General features: G+C 39.8%; 1 protein-coding gene across 1 annotated transcript in view; it reads left to right on the forward strand.

The window, feature by feature from the left end:
* lrrtm4l1 (leucine rich repeat transmembrane neuronal 4 like 1) overlaps positions 1-16,201 on the forward strand; it is a 47,971-nt gene extending 31,770 nt beyond the window's left edge. The window contains exon 4 of the mRNA XM_028418492.1: positions 16,136-16,201. Coding sequence (XP_028274293.1) covers positions 16,136-16,201 — 66 coding nt within the window. The remainder of the gene's footprint in view (positions 1-16,135) is intronic.
* Positions 16,202-20,182: the final 3,981 nt, after the last annotated feature.

Raw genomic sequence — 20,182 nt, forward strand, 5'->3', positions numbered from 1 at the left:
GTTTTGTCACCTCACAGCCACCAAACCAAATGTCAGAAGCTACACATCTTCCATGTGTTCTGACAAACAAAACTAGGAGAACATTGAGATTTTTTTTCTCTGACAGGTAATATTTAGAAAGTACTGATAAAAACATGTTGGTATGTGATATAACTGCCAGCTGCTCCAAAGAAAATTAAAACACAGTATTTAAATTAGGGATGTCCTGATCAGGTTTTTTTTTGCCCTCGAGTCTGATGTTACTAAAATGAATTTTACCTGTTATTGCTTGTGTTGCTGTTTGCATAAGCAAAACTGAGTGTGTGTGTGCGTGTGTGTGTGTGTGTGCCCGAGGGCTCTTGCCCATTTCCACGGACACAATACTTCAACAAACTGCCCAAAACACATTGCCTCAGACTATAAATACTTCATCCATCCGCAAACTGGGAAATTTCTCAAAGGAAATGGCTCATCCAAGTCTTGAACCCAGGACCTTTCACACCCAAAGCACCATCACACCTCTAGACAATGCACCAGAGAGTCACCCTGCACAGATGCATTAAAATTATTAATCATTATGCTGGATTAAGCCACATTAACTTTGACAGCCCTAATACATATATATCTAAGTCCTGATCGGGAGGTAACGTCCGATTCCGATCGAGTCTGAAACCACGTAATCTGGCCAGATTTTCGATCATGTGATTGGATCTGGACATCCCTAGTTTAAACTTCAACTTTGGCAACAGCTGCAAATAATCCTGTAAACATACCACATTGAAATGACATATCCATCGCTGTGCATCTCTTGTTATTGTGTAATTTATAATGTGCATGAGGCACAAAAATCATAGCAATAATCAAATGTATATGCAACTTACAAGTTTTTTTTTCCAGGCAATCGTTAAGGGAAAGATGGAGAAGGTGGCTGTGCTGCAATCTGACCACTTGAGAGCACAGAGCACTTCCTGATTTGAATTTAAACAATGACCTTGGTATGTCACATGACTCAAACAACCAAGAAATCAACTAGAACAGACAGCTAAAGAGAAAAAAAAGTCTGCTAAATGTATGCAAGTCCAGCCAAGAAGAGGAACATCACATGGCCCAAAGCATACCACATCACTTCATCTGTCAAACAATGCGCTGTTCATGTCACAAATCAGGATGTGTGCGATGGTTGATGGAAGTGACATGCTGGCATTTGTCGGTGATTTCGCTGCTGAAGGCGGCAGCTTCATGAATGCAGAGGTGTGTGCTCAGACTCAGCTGAGCGCATCCTGATTCACTGGATGACATTTCATCACTCCAACAAGCCAACAAGCCTGTAGATGTGGCCAAAGATATTTTCATGGAGGAGAGGGGGTTAACATGCATGGCAACCCGTCTTAATCCGATTCCATATAGAGCAGACACAAGGAGGTAAAGAAGCCCTACGATAAGTACAGAAAGTCCAAGACTTACAGCAGTCATTGAATATTAAGATTAAATTTGACTTGAGGGGAACCTGTCCAATTACTTTTGAGCTATTTTTTTCTTGACTAATGGAAAACTCATGTAAAAATAAAACATCAGACTGTAATGCTCAGAACCCCAAGATGGTTTTGAGCATCCGGTCACATTTTTTTAACCACTGTAGGCTCAATGTTCTATGTAATGTAAAGTCCTGGAGCAGCCAACCAACTTGTGACTAATGCAACACTCAGCCTTAATTGTGCCTGGGTGTAACTTTTAAGTCAGACCTGTATTCATGGAAACAATAATGGAAAATTAATGAGCACACAAGCTTTAAACGAAAAACAATGACAGCAACTTGTGCACATAATAAATAACCAAAGAGCATTACGATGAGAAGGAGCCGCAAGTGGACAGACATCAGATTAAACAGGAAGCTGATTGAAAGGTCTCACTTAGGAAGGCAAAAAAGGCTTAAATGTCCACACGTTACCAACCTTGGTACCTTCACATGCCAAGCTATGCTAAATAAAGCCTGCATTTCAGCTTTATTGATTGCATGCATTGTCTTCTTTTTTGTTGCTTTAAATGCTATATTTTCGATTAATTGTAGCTGATACATAGAAAAACTCAACCTTTTTTGCCCCAATTTTTCAGTGTAACTGAAACTCATGATGCATTACGGACCGTTGTAAAGGTTAAGGTCTGATGATTCAGCCTATGACAAACTGTGTAATTGAGGCAATTTTTCTTTAGATAAAGCATGAATCTCAAACCTGTAGGTGGGTTGTGGGGGTTCTGAGAGTTAATGTGTATTTCAAACTCAATCTGCTGAAGTACACAGAGCCTGAAAGTGGTGCGCCACATCACGTACAGCAGCGTGGCATTCCGGATAAACAATGGCGCGTTAGAGAGGATTAATTTAAATTGACTTATTTCTGTTCTACCTCTTATAAAATGAGAGCGTACCAATATCATTGGAGTCTAAACAGAATGTAATTAATCATCTAAAAAGGGTTTTATCATGATCATTACATTATGAAAGAGTCCATTTTAATTTACATTGCTTTGCCAATGCCAAAATCCTCCCTCTCCGCTGTTAGCCAGTGGCCAAAATCCTGCCCAGATGAAATAATTGAATAATAAAAGTGTTTACAACATCTCCATCATATTTAATCATATTAAAATGCATTGTATTGCACCGAGGCAGGCCTGAATTGAATTTCATTAAGTTAGCGGGTGCAAAATTTGACTCCATATAAAGATATTTAATGAGTCTGAAGGAAACATGCGACTCAATAATAACTGACGATTTCTCACGTCAAATATTTTATGACTGAGCACAGGCTCTGCGGCACAGTTTTCAGCTGTAATACAAGAAATCACAGACCAGACTGTTGGTTCCCTTGTGTGACTGTGGTAATGAGTTATTCATGCTTATAAAATGTTGATTAATTAAACAGTCTCTGACGGGAGAAATAAAACACATGAACTCTCATTTAGGGGCAACTTTTCATCCCATGATGAATTATTACTTCATTTCATGATTATATTTCTTATAGAGCGTCATTACGGTCCATCAAATATATCAGTTTAATTTCCTGCTTCAAAATAAAAGTCAATAGAAGGAAATTAGAAAGCTGGCTTCAGATTCTTCAGTCGCGCTTATTGTAACTCTGGTTGTGACCCTCGCAAATACAAGTGAAATGGCTTTGAGGAAGAACAGTCTGATATTTTCTTTTAAACACTGTAGAAACCAGAGTTGTAGAAGTTGAGTGTTTGTTGCGAAAAGAGGAGCTGAGGCAATGTCCTGAGCTGAGATGAGAGGATCTGCAGGGAGCTGCCATGACCAAAGCAGGACCCCTGTGTGGCTCCGTTTTCAGCAGGGTCCCAGAAGACAAGAGGGAGACTTTGATGTAAACATAGTTCTTAGTCGTGGCACAGCGCACAGTAGTAGTTAATTCTACAAGAACACTGTGTCAACTGTCAGTTCAGATTTTGCTATATAGTGATCATCCCTGTATGGGGATGGGTGGGTGGGGTAAGTCATTCTGGGCCTTGCCAAGGCTGCAGGAACACAATATACACTATGTAGACACGCAATGTGTTTTCTGGCCTCCATTTTTCGGCATTGAGCATTTATGAAATTTGATGAAGTGTGATGAGGTCAGAACTGATAAGTTCTTCCACACCAACATGAGTATTTTGAGCTGACAAACAGACAGAGTTATTATCTAAATGTTCATTGTATGCTCCAAAGCTGCCAGAGTTAGTCACTGAATGGAAGTTTGGAACTAAGGCCATCCTTACCAGTAAAACTTCACATGGCCGCTGTTTTAGTCCTGTTTTTTTTTGTTTTTTTTTTCCTGGTGTTCATGAGGTTGCAGTAAATTTGCAACCCCATAAACACATGCTGTAAAGGCAGCCAAATTTACTTAATGTATATAAATTCCTGTGTTTATGAAACTTAACCAACCACCAGGTGAAAGTAAAACAGCTTGTGGTATCCCCACTGTCCTCAACCTGCCTCCTTACTCAGACTTTAGCAGCTGTATCACACATTAATATGGGTTCTGTTAACAATAACATAATGTATTTCAAGGAAGAATGTTCATATATTCTGTAAGCATAAACCTGACCAAAACGCTTTTTTTCCCATGAGGACATGTTGGGAATGTGTGTGGAAACAGAAACATTCTCAGGACATTGTCTTCTTTTGTCTATGAAATGTCAGAATACATAGATATATTATTCATAGACAATCTATCAATAATACGAACACGAACCCCTTGCTCATATAGTGTATATCCACAGTGCTGTTTTAGGCACATGTGATCATCAGGCTAGTAACTGACCCATCGCAGATTCATTCAGCTATGGTTGAATTAGCATTAGCCTCACAGACTCCTGATCTCAACATCATAAGGACAGTTTGGCATCACATGCAGAGACAGGGGACACTATAAAGAAGACTGCGCAACCTCAACAGCATCATATATTCTTTGAATCACAGAAGTTAAAACTGTTCATTCTCCCAAGGAGGATACCTGTCTGTTAGCTCAGAGTACAAAACGTAAGAATCAGTAGAGAGGATTTTATTGGAAGTGCAGGAATAAAGGCCCGTGGGTAAGATAAGATGGCTCGTGCCGTTGCCGTGTGTTCGTGGCTGTTTAATGAATATCCGTCAGGCTCTGTGTTTGACATGTGCTAGGGAGTTCCATTGTGGGAATCAGTGACAGCTGATAGAGGAGCAAACTGATGGCTTAGGATGGGGAAATGTATCACACTGTTATGCAAAGATTTCTCTGGAGGGGTAAAAAAACGAATATCTCTCCTCAATCCTGTGCTGCTGATTAATGATACTTGTTAAGTTGTGCTTTGACAGATTTGTCAGAAGTAAGGCTTTTGTGCTGCAGTCAACTCTAATAACGTTTTTTTTGCATTCATTTTACACTTGCTAGCTGCCCTTAATATTATGCGTCATATTTATTTTCTGTAATAGAGATGAAAATATATGTATTTGCATCTTTACTATAACATTTACTGCTTTTGAACATATAAACGGGATATTTTATAGCATATTTTAGTTTGTCTTGTTCCTAATTTTGATCTTTCCACAATAGGTATGTGAGTACAGATTGGATATATATGGATATATATTCCACCCCTAGAAACAGCCTAGAAAGAGTTCCTAAGGAGGAAGTTCCAGTGGTGGGTGTTAGCTCGTTAGTTCCTCTGGTTGTGAATACAGCAGAAGTCTGCAAGTGGAAGGGCAAGTGGGTCGGTTAAGGGGAGACCCAGTTCACACTGGGGAAATCAATTCGGCTAGAGTGGGATTCGGATCGTATCTGGATACATCCGGATAGTTTTCAATCCACCTCTGGGAGGTGGATCTAGCCGGATTGGCTTACATCTGGCAACACAAATGCAGCTAGCGAATCCCACCAGTGACGTGATACTTCCAGGTTCACAGGGACAGTGTGTGGGTCACGTACAAAAGCCGTATGTAAACAACCGTCGAACTACGACAGCTTTGCCCCGTGTTTATTTTCGACACGGCTACAAAGGAATAAACTGCTTTTTGAATCGAAAAAAAAATCAAAATCTGTCAAAAATCCTTAAAAATAAATTTAAATAAATGGAGTATCTTTAACTCAAGAACTACACTCCTTTTTTTTTCAAAATAACACATCTGTGTCCTGAAGACAACCTACACAGATAATGAGGAGCTCTCTCTGCGTGTGTGTGTGGGAAAGAGAGGGAGAGCTAAGTGTGTGATCTTATGCAAGTGATGATAGGAGAGGTGGAGAAGGATGTTGTGAGGCGAGTCTGTGGTTGCAAGGAAGAAAAAGATAGTTGATGCGTATCTCAGGGGAAAAATTCCCTTAATATCCTGTTATTCATAACTCTTCATTGTTGTACCTCAAGTGTATTGATGATGTTACAGCAGATAATCACTGAAACTTTGTGTGATGAAATCACATTGAAAGTAACCCTTCACCACACTCACTCGTTTCATTAAGACTTGTTTGCATATCACAAAATTATTTTCTATTCTTGTCAAAAGTAAGGAATGACCATAGATAGCATTGTTAAAATGTCCGACTTTACAGAAGGAATACTACTAATATATATGTACAGTATATATATTTAGTAGTCTCTATAGATGATTTCTGACTTCTGATTTCTAATGATCAATTTATATGCTAATACATACACAGGATTGTGGCTGCTTTGAGTAGCTAACAAGTCAGAGCGACCAAGGTTAGGTTAACTATAGTATGTTAGTTTACCTAGTGCATCCTTTGAAAGACGCAGTCAAGGATGCGTAGCCCTCATTGAGCCTGAAGCACATAGCATGCGAGTGGTTGTTAAACGAGATGGTTTGCGAAAGACTGTTGTTTATCATTAGGCGTCCATCCTACAGCCGAGCTACAATAACATTTGAAAGTTTAATCTTGTTAGTTTGTGGAGCTTATGGTTTTCTATTCTAGAATCAAACCATTACCAGTGGCAATGACCCCTGGAAAATGTTGGATCCACCTTTGTTAACCAGGATGCCTTTGAAAGGAGCCTTGGAAATCAATGTTTAGTCTACAAATGTATAATTCCAACGATGCAGCAAACTGACTTCAGACCAAGCAGAAAACGTCTGTGGCTGAGCACATGGAGCAGTGTCAAAGTGGCACTTCCTACCACAGCTCATGGGGACTGGCTCGCTCCGAAAGTGTGTCAATCCCCAGATACTGCCTTGTTAAATGCCCAGCTTTACAGGAGAAATGAACATGTTTACAGCTCGTCTCTGCTCATGCAGCCTTATGCTTCCATGAGCCTAAAGGCTCTAGCAATTGTGCATTTATCCTGGTGAGGACCAGCAGCACAGTCATTTAGACATACACCTTAAAACACTCAATCAAGAACAGTTTTTAATGTGACTTTGGTAAAATGTGTATTACATTATGTAATGGAATAACGGATGATGCTTTGACCTCTACTCCTTTATAAGCATTATTCTATATAGATGATACATGTTCAACAAGGGGAAGAAATTATTTCTTGCCTTATTTATTCAGGTATTATTTGATTTGATTCCAGACCTGAGAAGCTGAATTTATTGCCGCTCTTATGATATATGCAGTTGGAGACTTGCAGGTTTTTCCCTGCTGCTCCTAATGTGCTCATCCATCACCCGCATAAATCAAGACCATCATAAATCATAACGCTCAAGCACAGATAAACATGCTTGTGCGTGCACTTGCATAAATATACGCACGCGCCTTGAAACGTATCATCGGGGGATGTGCTTGCCTTTGCTTTCGGCTGCAACTCACCGCGCGCATCAGATTTCCTCAGGGAGATCGTGCCTTTAGACCACGGCTTGTGTATGTCGCTTAATGTATACATGCAGTTTACCTTCAAATAATGCTATGCTGTGTGTATACCCCTGCTTCTAACGTAATACATAGAGGCAGCAGGAAGAGAGAGAGAGAGATGATGAGGGTAAATCCACTTAAACTAAGCTAAAGTGGATATGGTTACCGAATGGACTGACATCATATATAACATTACAGTGAAGGCTAAATCGAAGTGAATATGCTGTCATTTAGATTGCTATCACATAAAGACTTTGCATACAGACACTGTAATGATGCATCTGCAGGATTATATAGACACGGTCTTTATTTATTGATATTTTGTCTGAATACTGTCGTTGCAAACTTTTCATTTATGTTCCTCCTACAGTATGGCTGCAGGCGAAATATTGCACATGCTGTCAAGATTTATGTATTCATATATTCATGCTCTCAGCAGCAATATTAATCGGGATAAGTTTTGTTTATGCGCTCACCTAGGAAAATATTTATTGTAAACTATTCTCCCAGAGGGATATGGAAATAAACCACACAGTGCCGTCAGTCACATTAAAGAGATCACACACACACACACACACACGGAAAAGCGATTAATAGCATTTTTCCCACGACACATTCGTTAATATGTTATGGTAATAGTCAGGCACAGCCGCCGCGACCTTGCTGAAGATAAAATTAGGAGTCGTTAATGAAGAGAATTTGCTTCATCATTAGCAGGAAGTCCTCCGTTTTACCTTTTCTTTCACCATTCTTGTTATCAAAGAGAAGCTGCCAATTACTCCAAACTCGGTGCCTACAGACGTTTGCACAGACGTCTTTGTTCACAGAGGCTGCTCTGTTCAAACAGAAAGGAATCAATACCAGGAGTTATTAATGAATTAAATGATGTGAGAATTTTTTTGTTTTTCCAGCACAAATACGCTGGATTGTGATGCATAGATTTGTGCTTTGTGTGTAATCTGTGTGCGGATCAGAGCACATACAGCTGCACCTGCCTTCAGACATACAGTAGACCTTGTTAAATGTAAGGTTAATCATTTTTGGTGCAGTCGCCGGGCCTTGTTACATCAATTACCTCAGTTCAGACCTTATTTCTCTTGTCTCATTAACTTTATGTTTTGCAAGGAATTGACACATTGGGTCTGGTTCATGTTTGTCTGCTGCTCCTTTCGCAGCCTTTAGGGAAAGACGGGGAACATGCAGCTTCACACGAGCAGGGCGGGGGAAAATACAAGCGGGTAATTGGAGTGCTGAGTGCGGTAAGAGGCGTGCGAACCCTTTGAGAGTGGCAAGCATATGTCTGTGTTACTTCCAGCTGTCCTGACTGGGAGCAAACTAATTACATCATGTTTGCACCATGCTAATTAGAACCCTAATTAAAAACACATAAAGGTGTTAGAGGGGTGGATGAAAGTAGAGGACTGCTCTGGACACGTAACCTGAGCACTTGAAAAGAGCAGAACTTGACTCAGGAGGGCTTATTTCTCCTTTGGAATGTGCTGTACTGTGGGCCAGTGTTTATGACTATGCACCTTTCAGTTACAGTTATTAATTTTTTTTGTTGCATATGCAATTATATCAAAGCAGGGGACGTTTGTTCACACTGTATGCTGATACAGCAAACAGCTGAGGAAAATAATATTCTCACAATACACAAAATGCAAACGAAGCCCTAGTACATGAGTAGAAGTGGTTTTGCAGCAACCTTGCTATTCCAGGCATTTTGGGTTAAATAAGCTGTTGACATGGAAGGCAGGACCCAAACTATGGAAATAGTTTTAGGCCTAAGCAAGACCAAAGAGAGTACAAGTGACCCTGTCTGTTAACCACAGGTTGTATGTAACAATGGACGAACTGTCTGCAACTTTTCGTCAGTTGAGTCCTTGTGGGAGGCAAAGTCTGAAGGTTACAAAAGCCTCGAAACTAAATAAATGTGGCACATAGTCAGGGTGTGGGGGATCAAGAAATACAATGTTACTAGTAATAAATATTAATTTTTATCATTGTACAAGAGATGTGTTTGTTTCATATTTCTGTTAAATATAACTCAAATTCCAAAACATTTGGGACGCTGTGTAAAACAAAAACAGAATGTAATGATCTGCAAGCCTCACAAACCCATATTGTATTCCCAACAGAACATAAAGAACATATCAGATGTTGAAACTGAGACCTTTGACCATCTCATTGGAAATATGAGATGATTTTCAGTTTGATGGCAGCACATCTTAAAAAAGTTGGAACAGTAACAAAAGGCTGGAAATGAATCAGTGCAAGTAAATAAATAAATAAATAAATGGAGGAGCATTTGACAAATAAATGGGTTAATTGGCAGAGACAAACTGCATGACAACCTGTGTCTATAAATTATGGAACAATTTCAGAAAAATGTTCCTCCATCATAAAATTACAAAACTTTAAACATCCCACCATCTACAGTACATTATATCATCAAGAGATTCAGAGAATCAGGAGAAGTGTCTGTGCACAAGGGACAAGGCCAAAGGTCAAACCTGGAGGTGAGAAATCTGACAACAACAAAGGCCCAGGACTGATGTGTTGTTTGTGTTCTATTGGAAATAAAATATGGGTTTGTGAGATTTGCAAACCATGTTTTTAAATTACGTTTTAAACAGCATCCCAATATTTTTTGGAATTGGCCCATGGTTTTTAATATAACACTGCCACTCAACCAGCATTTTGCCACTCAGTGAAAGCCACTGCAGACGTTAGCATCCCATGAGATCACATGCATGTCCCGTTTAGGGGCACACAAACAAAAGCCACTACACCAGACCCAACAAATGTCAACAGACGTTGCTCAAAGCCAGCCAAAAGAATCTGTTTTTTTCTGTTTTTTCCATGAACAGCTATACCACTAACACATATTTTGCACTGCGGGTAGAAAAGAACCTTGACTATAAAGAGTTTGGCAAGTTTATCCCGGCCTTTGCCAGCTTTTTCAGAACTCCCACTCTGGCTTAAGCTGAGGAAGCTATTAGAGAGGAATAAACTCCTCTACTTATCTGGTGCTTTCATAGATAGAGCATGAGTCCTTTCAGAGACTTTCACAGGCAGGTGGAGGACAATTGCTCTTTTAGATTCACTGCTCTATTTTGAAAGGCCACAGTTGTTCGTGGTAAACAGCACCAGAGAATCAACAATGGAGAATTTTTCCTGAAAATGTCACGAAAAAACTGACCGACGATTGAACCTCCTTACAGCTGTTGTGTGTGTGTGTATATATATATATATATATATATATATATATATATATATATATATATATATATATATATATATATATATATATATATATATATATATATATATATATATATATATCTTTGCTATTGAAAAAATGTCCAATTACTTTCTCAATGTGATTGTTTGTGACACAATTATCTATCCTGTATATAAAAAGGTTTTATTTTTTACTGTGCCATGACAAACACACACTAATGTCTGTTTGCGATGCGAGTGTTTGAAGAGGTGTGAGCTGAATCATGTTAACACAATAGTGCTCACTCGCCCAAGCAATTGAAGAAATCATGTTGAAGGAGCATAATGAGTTTTGCAAATAACAGCTCAGATGTCTGTGCCAGTGAAGCAAAGAATGTGAGCTGTGCTGAAATAACCATTATTATGACAGAAATACAGAAAGGCAAGATGGAGTTAATTTGATTGGTTCATGAAAACTGGGAGCTTTTACCATCAAATAAAGCATAATGAGCCACACAATAGTCAGTCTGTGACCGCCGTTTCTATAAGCAATGCACTCCTGCTGCCACTCAGCAAGATGTGTGATGAAGCGGCTATTGAATTTTAATGCAATAGCTGTGACCGGAATCATTTTCAAATACCTAGTAGTCTAGCCCTGTTTCGCTTTTTCTCTTAATTCAACACAAAATAGTGAAAGCATACAAGGTCTAATGTTGCATTGTGTTGCGTTCAAAGAAATCCAAGCAAAACCCTCGGCAATAGCAAGAATGATGCATTCACTGGGCGTGCCTCGTGCTCTCAGGGCCTTCCCATTCTGAACACTCTGCAGCCCTCAGAAGAAAGTCATGGAATGAAAGACAATGTGCAACAACATTACAATAAAATATAGTACACAATAAAATGTTAATGGAATACATTGCCCGTCATTATCCAATCATGAGGCCGATACAGGCACAAAAGCGTGTGTTGACTGGGGATGGTGGGGGCTACTTTGTTTTCACCTGCTGTCAGGTTCTGTTCAGTCGCTGCAGGATTTGACATAAACACCACCGGTTAAGGCTAGGCATTAAGGGTTTATGTAAAGCTCTTTTCTGCAAGCTACTATAGCAACAAGTCATGCATTTGGGATGTTGACAGAGATAGGCTTTTGCTAAACAAATTAAACTGAACTTTGTTTTACATAGGAGAAATTAAATGACGTGCAATTGCTGGATTGCTATATGGTCATACAGTATTATGTCAAGAAATAACTGCACAACATGTAATTTCTCCCATCCACTCCCATTCACAAACCATTATTTGTATGTGTACTGTATATTGCAGTTTGTCAGACCATTCCTACACTTACTAGAGAGAGTTGATGAGGACGAAGTTGGCCAAAAAAAAAAAAAATAAAAAAAAGTCAAGTATAAATAAGACCATACTGGAGAGCTCAGCCTCTCTGCTTTAAATGTTAGCAGCCACTGAGGACATGGCTGTCAGGCTGTCAGATATGGAATGCTATTCTGAGTGGGTTTACCCCACTGTGGAGTTGTTAATATTTACAAAGATTTAAGAGTTAACTAAGACTTGAGAAAATAACTATGTAAAATGCAATTTGTTTGGTTTGAAAAACATAAAAGTAAAAAAGAAGCATCAGTGTGCATGAAACGGATGAAATTGTGTGACCCATTTCACATAATGGGTATGGGATTCCTTTTAACACAATATTATATCATAATACAACGTGTACATGTATTAATGGGGTCAATATTTCAAGTTCAACCACCTTACACATACGGCTAACAAACACAGTCCACATGCTCCATTACTGGTTACAATGTCCTAAATCCAAAGGGGTTGAACTGAGGCAACAGGACTGTAGTTTTCTTGACGACAGTTCAGCTGCTCCTCCAGGCAGCATCTTATTCAGTTCTGAATAAAAATGACCTGGATGACTGAGAATCTTCATCAACACTGTGCTAAATTGTGTTTGCAGTATTGATCGGAGCGCAGCGGCAGAAAAGACTGGCTGCTTTCACCTCCTGATAGGATGATTTTCGTCTGTTTTCAAGAGCATTGTGCACTTCTGTGACTCAGTGCTTGCTTTGCACTCGGCAGCGAGTTGTTTCTGTTTTGTTGAAATTGTCTAAGGTATGACAATTTGTGCAGCTGCATTCACTTCAATCCCATCCACCCTGAGAGGTAGATAAAGTGTTGAGTGAAGACTTGTCAGCCCCCGTGTGATAACGTTTAAATCAAAGTTCGGCTCAGGGCATCTGAGCCCTACGTTACAGAGATCCGCCTTCACATTGACAACGATCTTCAGCTTGAGCAGCAAAAAGAAAGGAGAAGCTAGGATAATTCTGAGTGGGTTCTGAAGGCTTTAGGAAGTGCTTAGCATGGCAAAACTCAAGAGGATCTGTGTTATTAGGGATATGTGAGCATCACCTGTAGCCAAATAGTCTTCTTTAAAGGTTAAGTTGTAAAACTGAGGGTTTCGGTGCGCACATGCTCAGAGGCACATTTGGAAAGGAGGGCTGAGTGAGCCTCTTTCAGTTCAAAGGGTGGCTCTTGAATGAGTGCGAAATGTCAAAATGTCTTACTAATTTGCAACAACATCTCACAACAAGCTTGACTTGACCCGTGGGAAAGCGCTGACATTTAAAGGTCCAAATTATTCACTTGCCATGTTTTCTAATTGACTATTTCGAGTGAACCATGTAACAGACTGTTTAGGTCGTATGTTTATCATATTATCCCTTTTCTCAGTCAGGATTTTTTTTCTTCTTTTTGCCTGAAGTATTTTACAATTAAATCTCCTGCCAATATAAACATTATTTTACTCCTTAATTATTACATGACACCACCATAGTTCTTTCAGCTATCTAGATATAGATATTCTAGATAACTATGCATGTGTTGTTCTGATGGGTGGCCATCTTGGTTTTCTAGGGGCTTAATAACGTTTTATCTTATCTTGTTAATTAACAACAGTAGCAAATGGCTTTTTAATGTCTGTCCAATGTAGTGACCACTAATGAAATGAAATGCATGAGATACAGCATAGGAGCATACATAACACTGGCTATATATTTAATGCAAAACATTACACTATGTAACGATACACTGCAGCGCTTCCTACTAATATGTCGAAGGAAGGTATTTTATTTTGAAAGGGGCTTATTCCTATAGGTTATTATTGATCACATGGTTTGGGGTCACAATTCAGAGTGGCCATTTTGGTACCGCTGCCATGCGTTTCAGAGTATGGCCTTTGTAATCTGTTGCATCCACTGATGGTGGGCCTTTGAAAAGCTTTGTAATTATATATATATATATATATATATATATCATTGTATAGATGAGAGTTTGTATTTTCACCAATGTGCTTATTTGTTATGATTTGTAGATTGAGGTTATACTCCTGTTTTGTTTTACATAGCTATTTCCTTTATTGTTTAAAGTGAGTGTTGCTATCCATCATGCCTGTGTGTATATTAAGGACATTTCTTGTATTTGTTTTAGTTTCACAAGCGACTGACTTACAAAGGTTGCAAAGGTTGGTTTGCAAAGGTGGTTGTTTTTCAGTATGAAAATGCCTGATAATCATATTTTTGAGATGAGCGTGTAGTCATTAAATATGTGTCACCAGTTTTATCTCCGAGTCAGCTATAGTAGCTTTATGGGAACATAAAAGCTTAAAATTGGTACAGCTTTTAGAGCAGAAGAAAATGCCAAATAACCAAATAAATAACTCAGCAATATCAAACAAAATACAGGAGGCCTGTTGTTTGCAGTGGGACAGAGGCAGCACACATTATCTGAACTAACATTCCTAAATTAGATTTTGATTTCCCAAAAAGGAAGATCTCTGATGTTTTGCTGTACTTAGCAGTGTCCCAATTCACAGGCTGCATCCTTCCAAGCATGCATTTGTAGACATGTCACATCACCGCGGCGCAACAAGGCTGTTCCATTTTGAAGCCTCTGCTGTCTGCCGATAAAAGATGCTGTCCGGCATATCCCAGGATTCATTGCACACTGATGATAGTTAGATTCTTTTTTTTTCAAGGGAATATGAGAGCTTTCACAAACTGAACTTTAGCAGCCAAAGAGAAAACTTTGAAATATCATGTGAAGGTTGCTAGGCAACAGGACCAGAGCTGTTTAACAATTGTTAGTGCGACCTTCAATGTCTAAGAAGGACACGACTCAACATCTCAACTGGGACTTTTTTTTTTTTTTTTTTTTTTTAAACGAGTTAACAAAACTGCACAACACAGTACACACACAGTAACACACTTAGACCCACAAATGATATGTTCATGTTTACTCTGTATGGTTACAAAGGCATGTTTTGGCATCTGGCCACAGAACTGATATAGCCTACACATAAAATTAATTTTATGTTTATTCTGTTTAATTTGATATGCAATGGGATTATTTTTTACATGGTTAGTGCAGTGTTTCATGGCTTTTATTGTTGGGGGCTGTGGGGTTGAAAGGGTTAAGACGCCAAACTTTCCTCATTGGGAACAACACATGACATACACCGTTTACTCTAGACACAAGATAGCAGCAGGTATGTAGATATGTAGACAGTGGTCGTTCTGTCCAGGTGTCTCAGCTCCCACATACTCAAAGATGTGCATGTAAGGTTAATTGGGACTGAGTGGTTGTTTGTCTTTGTGTTAACCTTGTGATAGACTGGTAACCTTGTGTTGCCCATTCATAACTGGGATAAGCTCCAGCTCCCCTGTGAATATGGCAATACATCCATATGGGCACCATTTAAGATGCTCCAAAAACAAATACACTACATAAGCAGTTTAAAAAAAGAAAAAAAAAAAAAGATGACAGAGACCAGATTTTTTGCAAAGTTGTTAAAAATGAGTTGAATGTTGTTGTGCATGGACCTCCTGCCACCACAGACATACTGAAGATGCATTAAGAGAAGCTGCGTTCCTGTTAAACTATTTTTGACTGTGACTGTGTATCTGGAAATGGAGCGAACAAAATGCATTGTGGTTACAGTTGCTGATTTTATTTTATTTTTCCGCTGACTGGAAAGAAAACAAAAATCTGATGTCTTAGTTTTAAATCAATCTCAGTGCAAATTGCAAGCCATATGGGGGATTAAATAGCTTCAAAAGCAAAAATACTTTCTATTGCATTATTCAAAATTAAATAGTGATGTTTGAGGGTGCAGCTCACACCTCTCCAGCTATTGTTTAGATGCAAATCAATGCCTTACTCCAGGGATGATTGAAATCTCAATTGTAGCTAACAATGCAGGAGAAAAGTGGTAACAATATTTCAAGTGACCATGGTTATTTGATTATTCCTTAATTAACCTCTATACAAAAAAAGCACTTCATCTCTGTGAGACACTGAAAAAGAGTGACTCCACCTCAGCCTTTCTAAGCTATCTAAACCCATGGGATTTCATCATCTGCTTAATTGCTTACCCTAATTTGCTTTGCTGGCACTGTCACAGCCCCATTGTACTCTTATCAAATCACTGGGCACTGTAATTAACTTTACATTGTAACCACCACCTCCGTAAGTGGCGCAGACCAGCTGTTAAATGGCTCTAACTTCATTGTCTTTCTGTTCTTTTGCAGAATGAGTATACGTGTCCACGCCCCCTACCCGGTGCCTGGCTGGGAGATGTGCCTACCATTCACTAACCCTCACGTGGAACCACTGAGGATGGTGAGAACAACGGAGAAAGACTTTATGCAGAGATCCAGTCACTCGAGGGTGAAATAAAAACTAACAAACACGGACCGAGACGTGGAAGAGATTTTCTTTTCTTAAGATTTTATAATCTTTTTTGGGGGGGGGGTCTGCATTCCATCGTGCTTCATCACAACACCGACATGGACGTGCAGTTAGCCAGCAGAGCCTTGGAGGAGAAGGAGACTCATGGGGACTACATGATGGTTCTAACTGCCATGGGAGCGTTATTGTATAGACTATAACGGCTTGTTGTCTCCGTGAGGACGACGAGATATTGTACAAAAATCAAGAGGCTTTAAAAAAAAAAAAGAAAAGAAAATGCACTGAAAAAGTAGCTCCGACTGCTCTGCTAACACAGCTGTGTATAATTTAAAAATGCATATTTTGATTCTTCATCCTATCATATTTTTAGAGAAAGACTAATAACAATAAAGGCTATGATGGTGTAAATGTGCCTCACGATGGAGCATAAAATGAGGAATACCGTGAGGGAAAAAAATGGCAGAATTAAGCAAGTTATCCCCCCTTCAGACAATGACTCTTTTGGTGAAGTTATTCGTTTGTTTTCTCACTTTTTTTTTCAAAGTTGTTTCTAATTGCAATCAAACCTATCTAGTTTGATTTGGAGGACAGGAAGGGCAATCAGAAGCAAATGGAGAGAAAAACAAAAAGAAGAAGAAGAAGCTCCTCTTATGGGTAAAATGTAATTTTCTGAAATGTTGTTAATGTTAATGTACTTTATAAATATGTGTTTCTGCCAACACCAAATACCAGTGATTGCTCTTAGCTCTCCCAAACACAGGTCACACACAGATCTTAATTTGTTCTCAAACAAAATCCACAAAAGGAAAAAAAAAACACAAAATATAAGAACAAAACACAAAAACAAGAAAAAAGACCTCCCCTCACATCCTACAGTGCTTCCCCCCCCCCCCCCCCCCTCCTTACGTGTGTAATGTGTATGTCTTTGTGAACAACAGATGTTGCAAGGACAGTCTTCATTAGGAAGATGTCTGAAAGAAAACTTGGGAGCACTGCTTTACACAGGCTTCACTCTCCTAAGGATACCCAGCCTGCCTCTCCGTCTCTCCCCTCACAGAGACTTGCAGGTGTTGCTGTGTGCGGTTCTGCGTGTGCTTGTGTTCCGTTTTGAGTTCTTAATTATACTTGGAGACACACCGAGTTTGTGGATTGTTTGTTTTGAACCTTTAAACATACTCTTTCTACACTGGAAAATGATAATTTTGTAAATTTCTGCTTTTCCCCTTCCCCCCTCCTTGAATTTGTTGATATTTAGTAAGCCGCTGTATTCTTTGTTCACTTTCAACAGTATGTTTTATAATGAAAATATTGGTGAGCAATATGAATTGGTCAAATTAAAATATTCATTAATCATTTGTTGTGTGTGCGAGTGAGCGTTTTCTTGGCTGTAATTTAATAAGCTCCAGCATCTCGGCTCACGCCTGCTGGAATTTGTCCGACTCCCCGTGGATCTCTGGTGACGAGGCTGTCACATCGACATTAGCCTCATTAATTTAGAGAGCAGGGCATTGATCTATGTTCGGTTGGTCTGTTCATGGTGACGCTCACCGTGGGCCCCGTTGGCCCTCTAATTACGTTTCCTGTGTAATGTGTTTCGTATCTCAAAGGGGGGAGGGGGGAGCGGTCGGTGAATTTGCTCCATGTTTTGCGGCATTTGGAGCATGTCAAGCTGTCAGCTCTGAGGTCCAGATGGCCAATCTGCCCGGCACTCCCTGTGCTACATTCTACGCACTACTCTCTACCTATCTCTCCCCCCCCCCATACTACATCTCCCTCACTAATCTTACATCTCTGTTGGGTGCCCTCCATTATTACGACTTCTTTGGCCTGTCCTCTTCATCTTATTTCCTGTCTCCTTTTCCCATCAGTCTTAAAAGGTCAGCTCACTCTGATCACCATTTCCTCTTATCTCTAGTGGAATCTAGCCATGCAGATAGACCTGGCAAGAAGTCAATTGTTCCCTTTGTGAAAGAGAATTTTAGGAGCATCTAATAAAGTCAGCAGCTCAGTGAATGTGATATCTTTCTTCCCACCTTGAGACAGACACCAGACATCAAAAGTGCTAAAAACATTTAGTTAAGCAATGAAAATGGATTAGTTCTGGGACATAGATGCAAAAAATACTTCAAAACTTGGTATCATCTATGGAGCCAAGCCGAAGTTCAAAGTAAGCATTAGAACTGGGAGGTGACTGAGGTGAGCTAGCATGGTTGTTGGTCTGAGTGTTTCAGTAGCTCCTAATCCACTGGGATTTTCACACACAACCATTTGTAGTGTACAGAGAATGGTCTGGGGGAAAAGGAAAAAGAAAAAACACATCAGTGAGGGACTTTTTTTCTGGGCCAACATGCCTTGTTGACACCAGAGGTTAGAGAACAACCAGAGTGTAAGCACTGGGTCCAAACAAGGTCTGCAGAAGAGCATCTCTGAATGCACAACAGTCTTGAAGCAGACAAAAGAGCACACCACGTGCCACTTCTGAACAGCAAATGGTACAATTCACACAGGTTCACAAGCATTGGACAATAGAGGATTGGATAAACTGAGCCTGGTCTGATGAGCCTTTATTTCTGCTGCCACATTCAGATGGAATTCAGCATTTTTCATGGAGGCATGATCCATCCTGCTGCTGCTGTAAGGGTGTGGGGGAGATTTTCTTGGCACACTTTGGGCCCTTTAGTAGCAACTGGCCACAGCCAGCCTGAGTATTGTTGCTGATTACATCCATCACTTTATGAGTGCAGTGTAACATCTACTGATGACTACTTTCAGCAGGATAACACACCAAGTTACAAACACGCACTCAAAATGGCCACAGTCAGCAAATCATAGTCCAAATAGTGCAGCTGACAATTCTCTAATGTCATAATGTCAATATGGAGCAAAATCTCTGAGGAATATGTCCCGGATCTATGACAATAACAAACAGGAAGCATGCAGAAGTGTTGTGATGCCGATTGGCAAAATGGAAAGGCATAAATAACCTTAAATGATAAAAAACTGAGAAAATATTGAAATCTTCACAGGATCCTAAGAAGTTGGTGGCTGGTTTAAACATGGCAGAGAAAGAAATGACTCCCATCCTGGAAGGCCAATCACTAGCAGTAAACAATGTCCGAGCAAAATATTCATGCAATCATCCACAATAATCACCAAATGATTACGTTTAAAGGATGCTGAAACACCTTGAGCCTGATGAGAAGCAGACTACGCCAAGAGCCATTTATGAGGCAGATCCTGAGAGATTAGTTCACCAACAGTTAAAATATTCTCAAGTACTGGTCTCCAATTGCTGCAATGCAATGACCCAGCAGCACAGGTGCTCTGTATATTGAGATCTACATGAAGAAAATCAAAGATTAAGCGTGGGATGCTGAGAAGAGGCATGCTCATCTAACCAGAACGACTCTCCAGTCTCCACAGTGGTGATGGCTGCCATCCAGGAACGTGGACCTAAAGTCCACCAGCACCTGAGCAGTCACCTGATTTGGCAGACCTCTTCCTCTGCTCTCACTTTCGGTTTGCGGTTCACTGGTAGGAGCCTAAATAACATGAAATGGCATGTTCCAGGTTTTGCTGCATTCATTGCATTGCTCATTCAGACAGCGTTTGGCTCAACCTACAATCTGCGTTCTCAACAATGACCGTGCTGAAGAACCAGTACCACAGTGGACTCCCAAATGAACGTGTGCATCAGTGTGTCTGCCTGGCCATCACACCACACAGCAAAGTTCAAAGCCTTGGCAACAGACAAAAGATACCATTTCTGTCATCAAGCAGTGTTTGACATTGACACTGAGAAAACGTTTTTCACTGCACTTTGATTCCTGAGATCCTGATATATTTGTTTACCAAAGAAATCTATGCCGTGTGATTCACCTTCAGTA

The sequence above is a fragment of the Parambassis ranga genome, chromosome 12 (assembly GCF_900634625.1).
Source record: "Parambassis ranga chromosome 12, fParRan2.1, whole genome shotgun sequence".
Lineage (NCBI taxonomy): Eukaryota > Metazoa > Chordata > Actinopteri > Ambassidae > Parambassis > Parambassis ranga.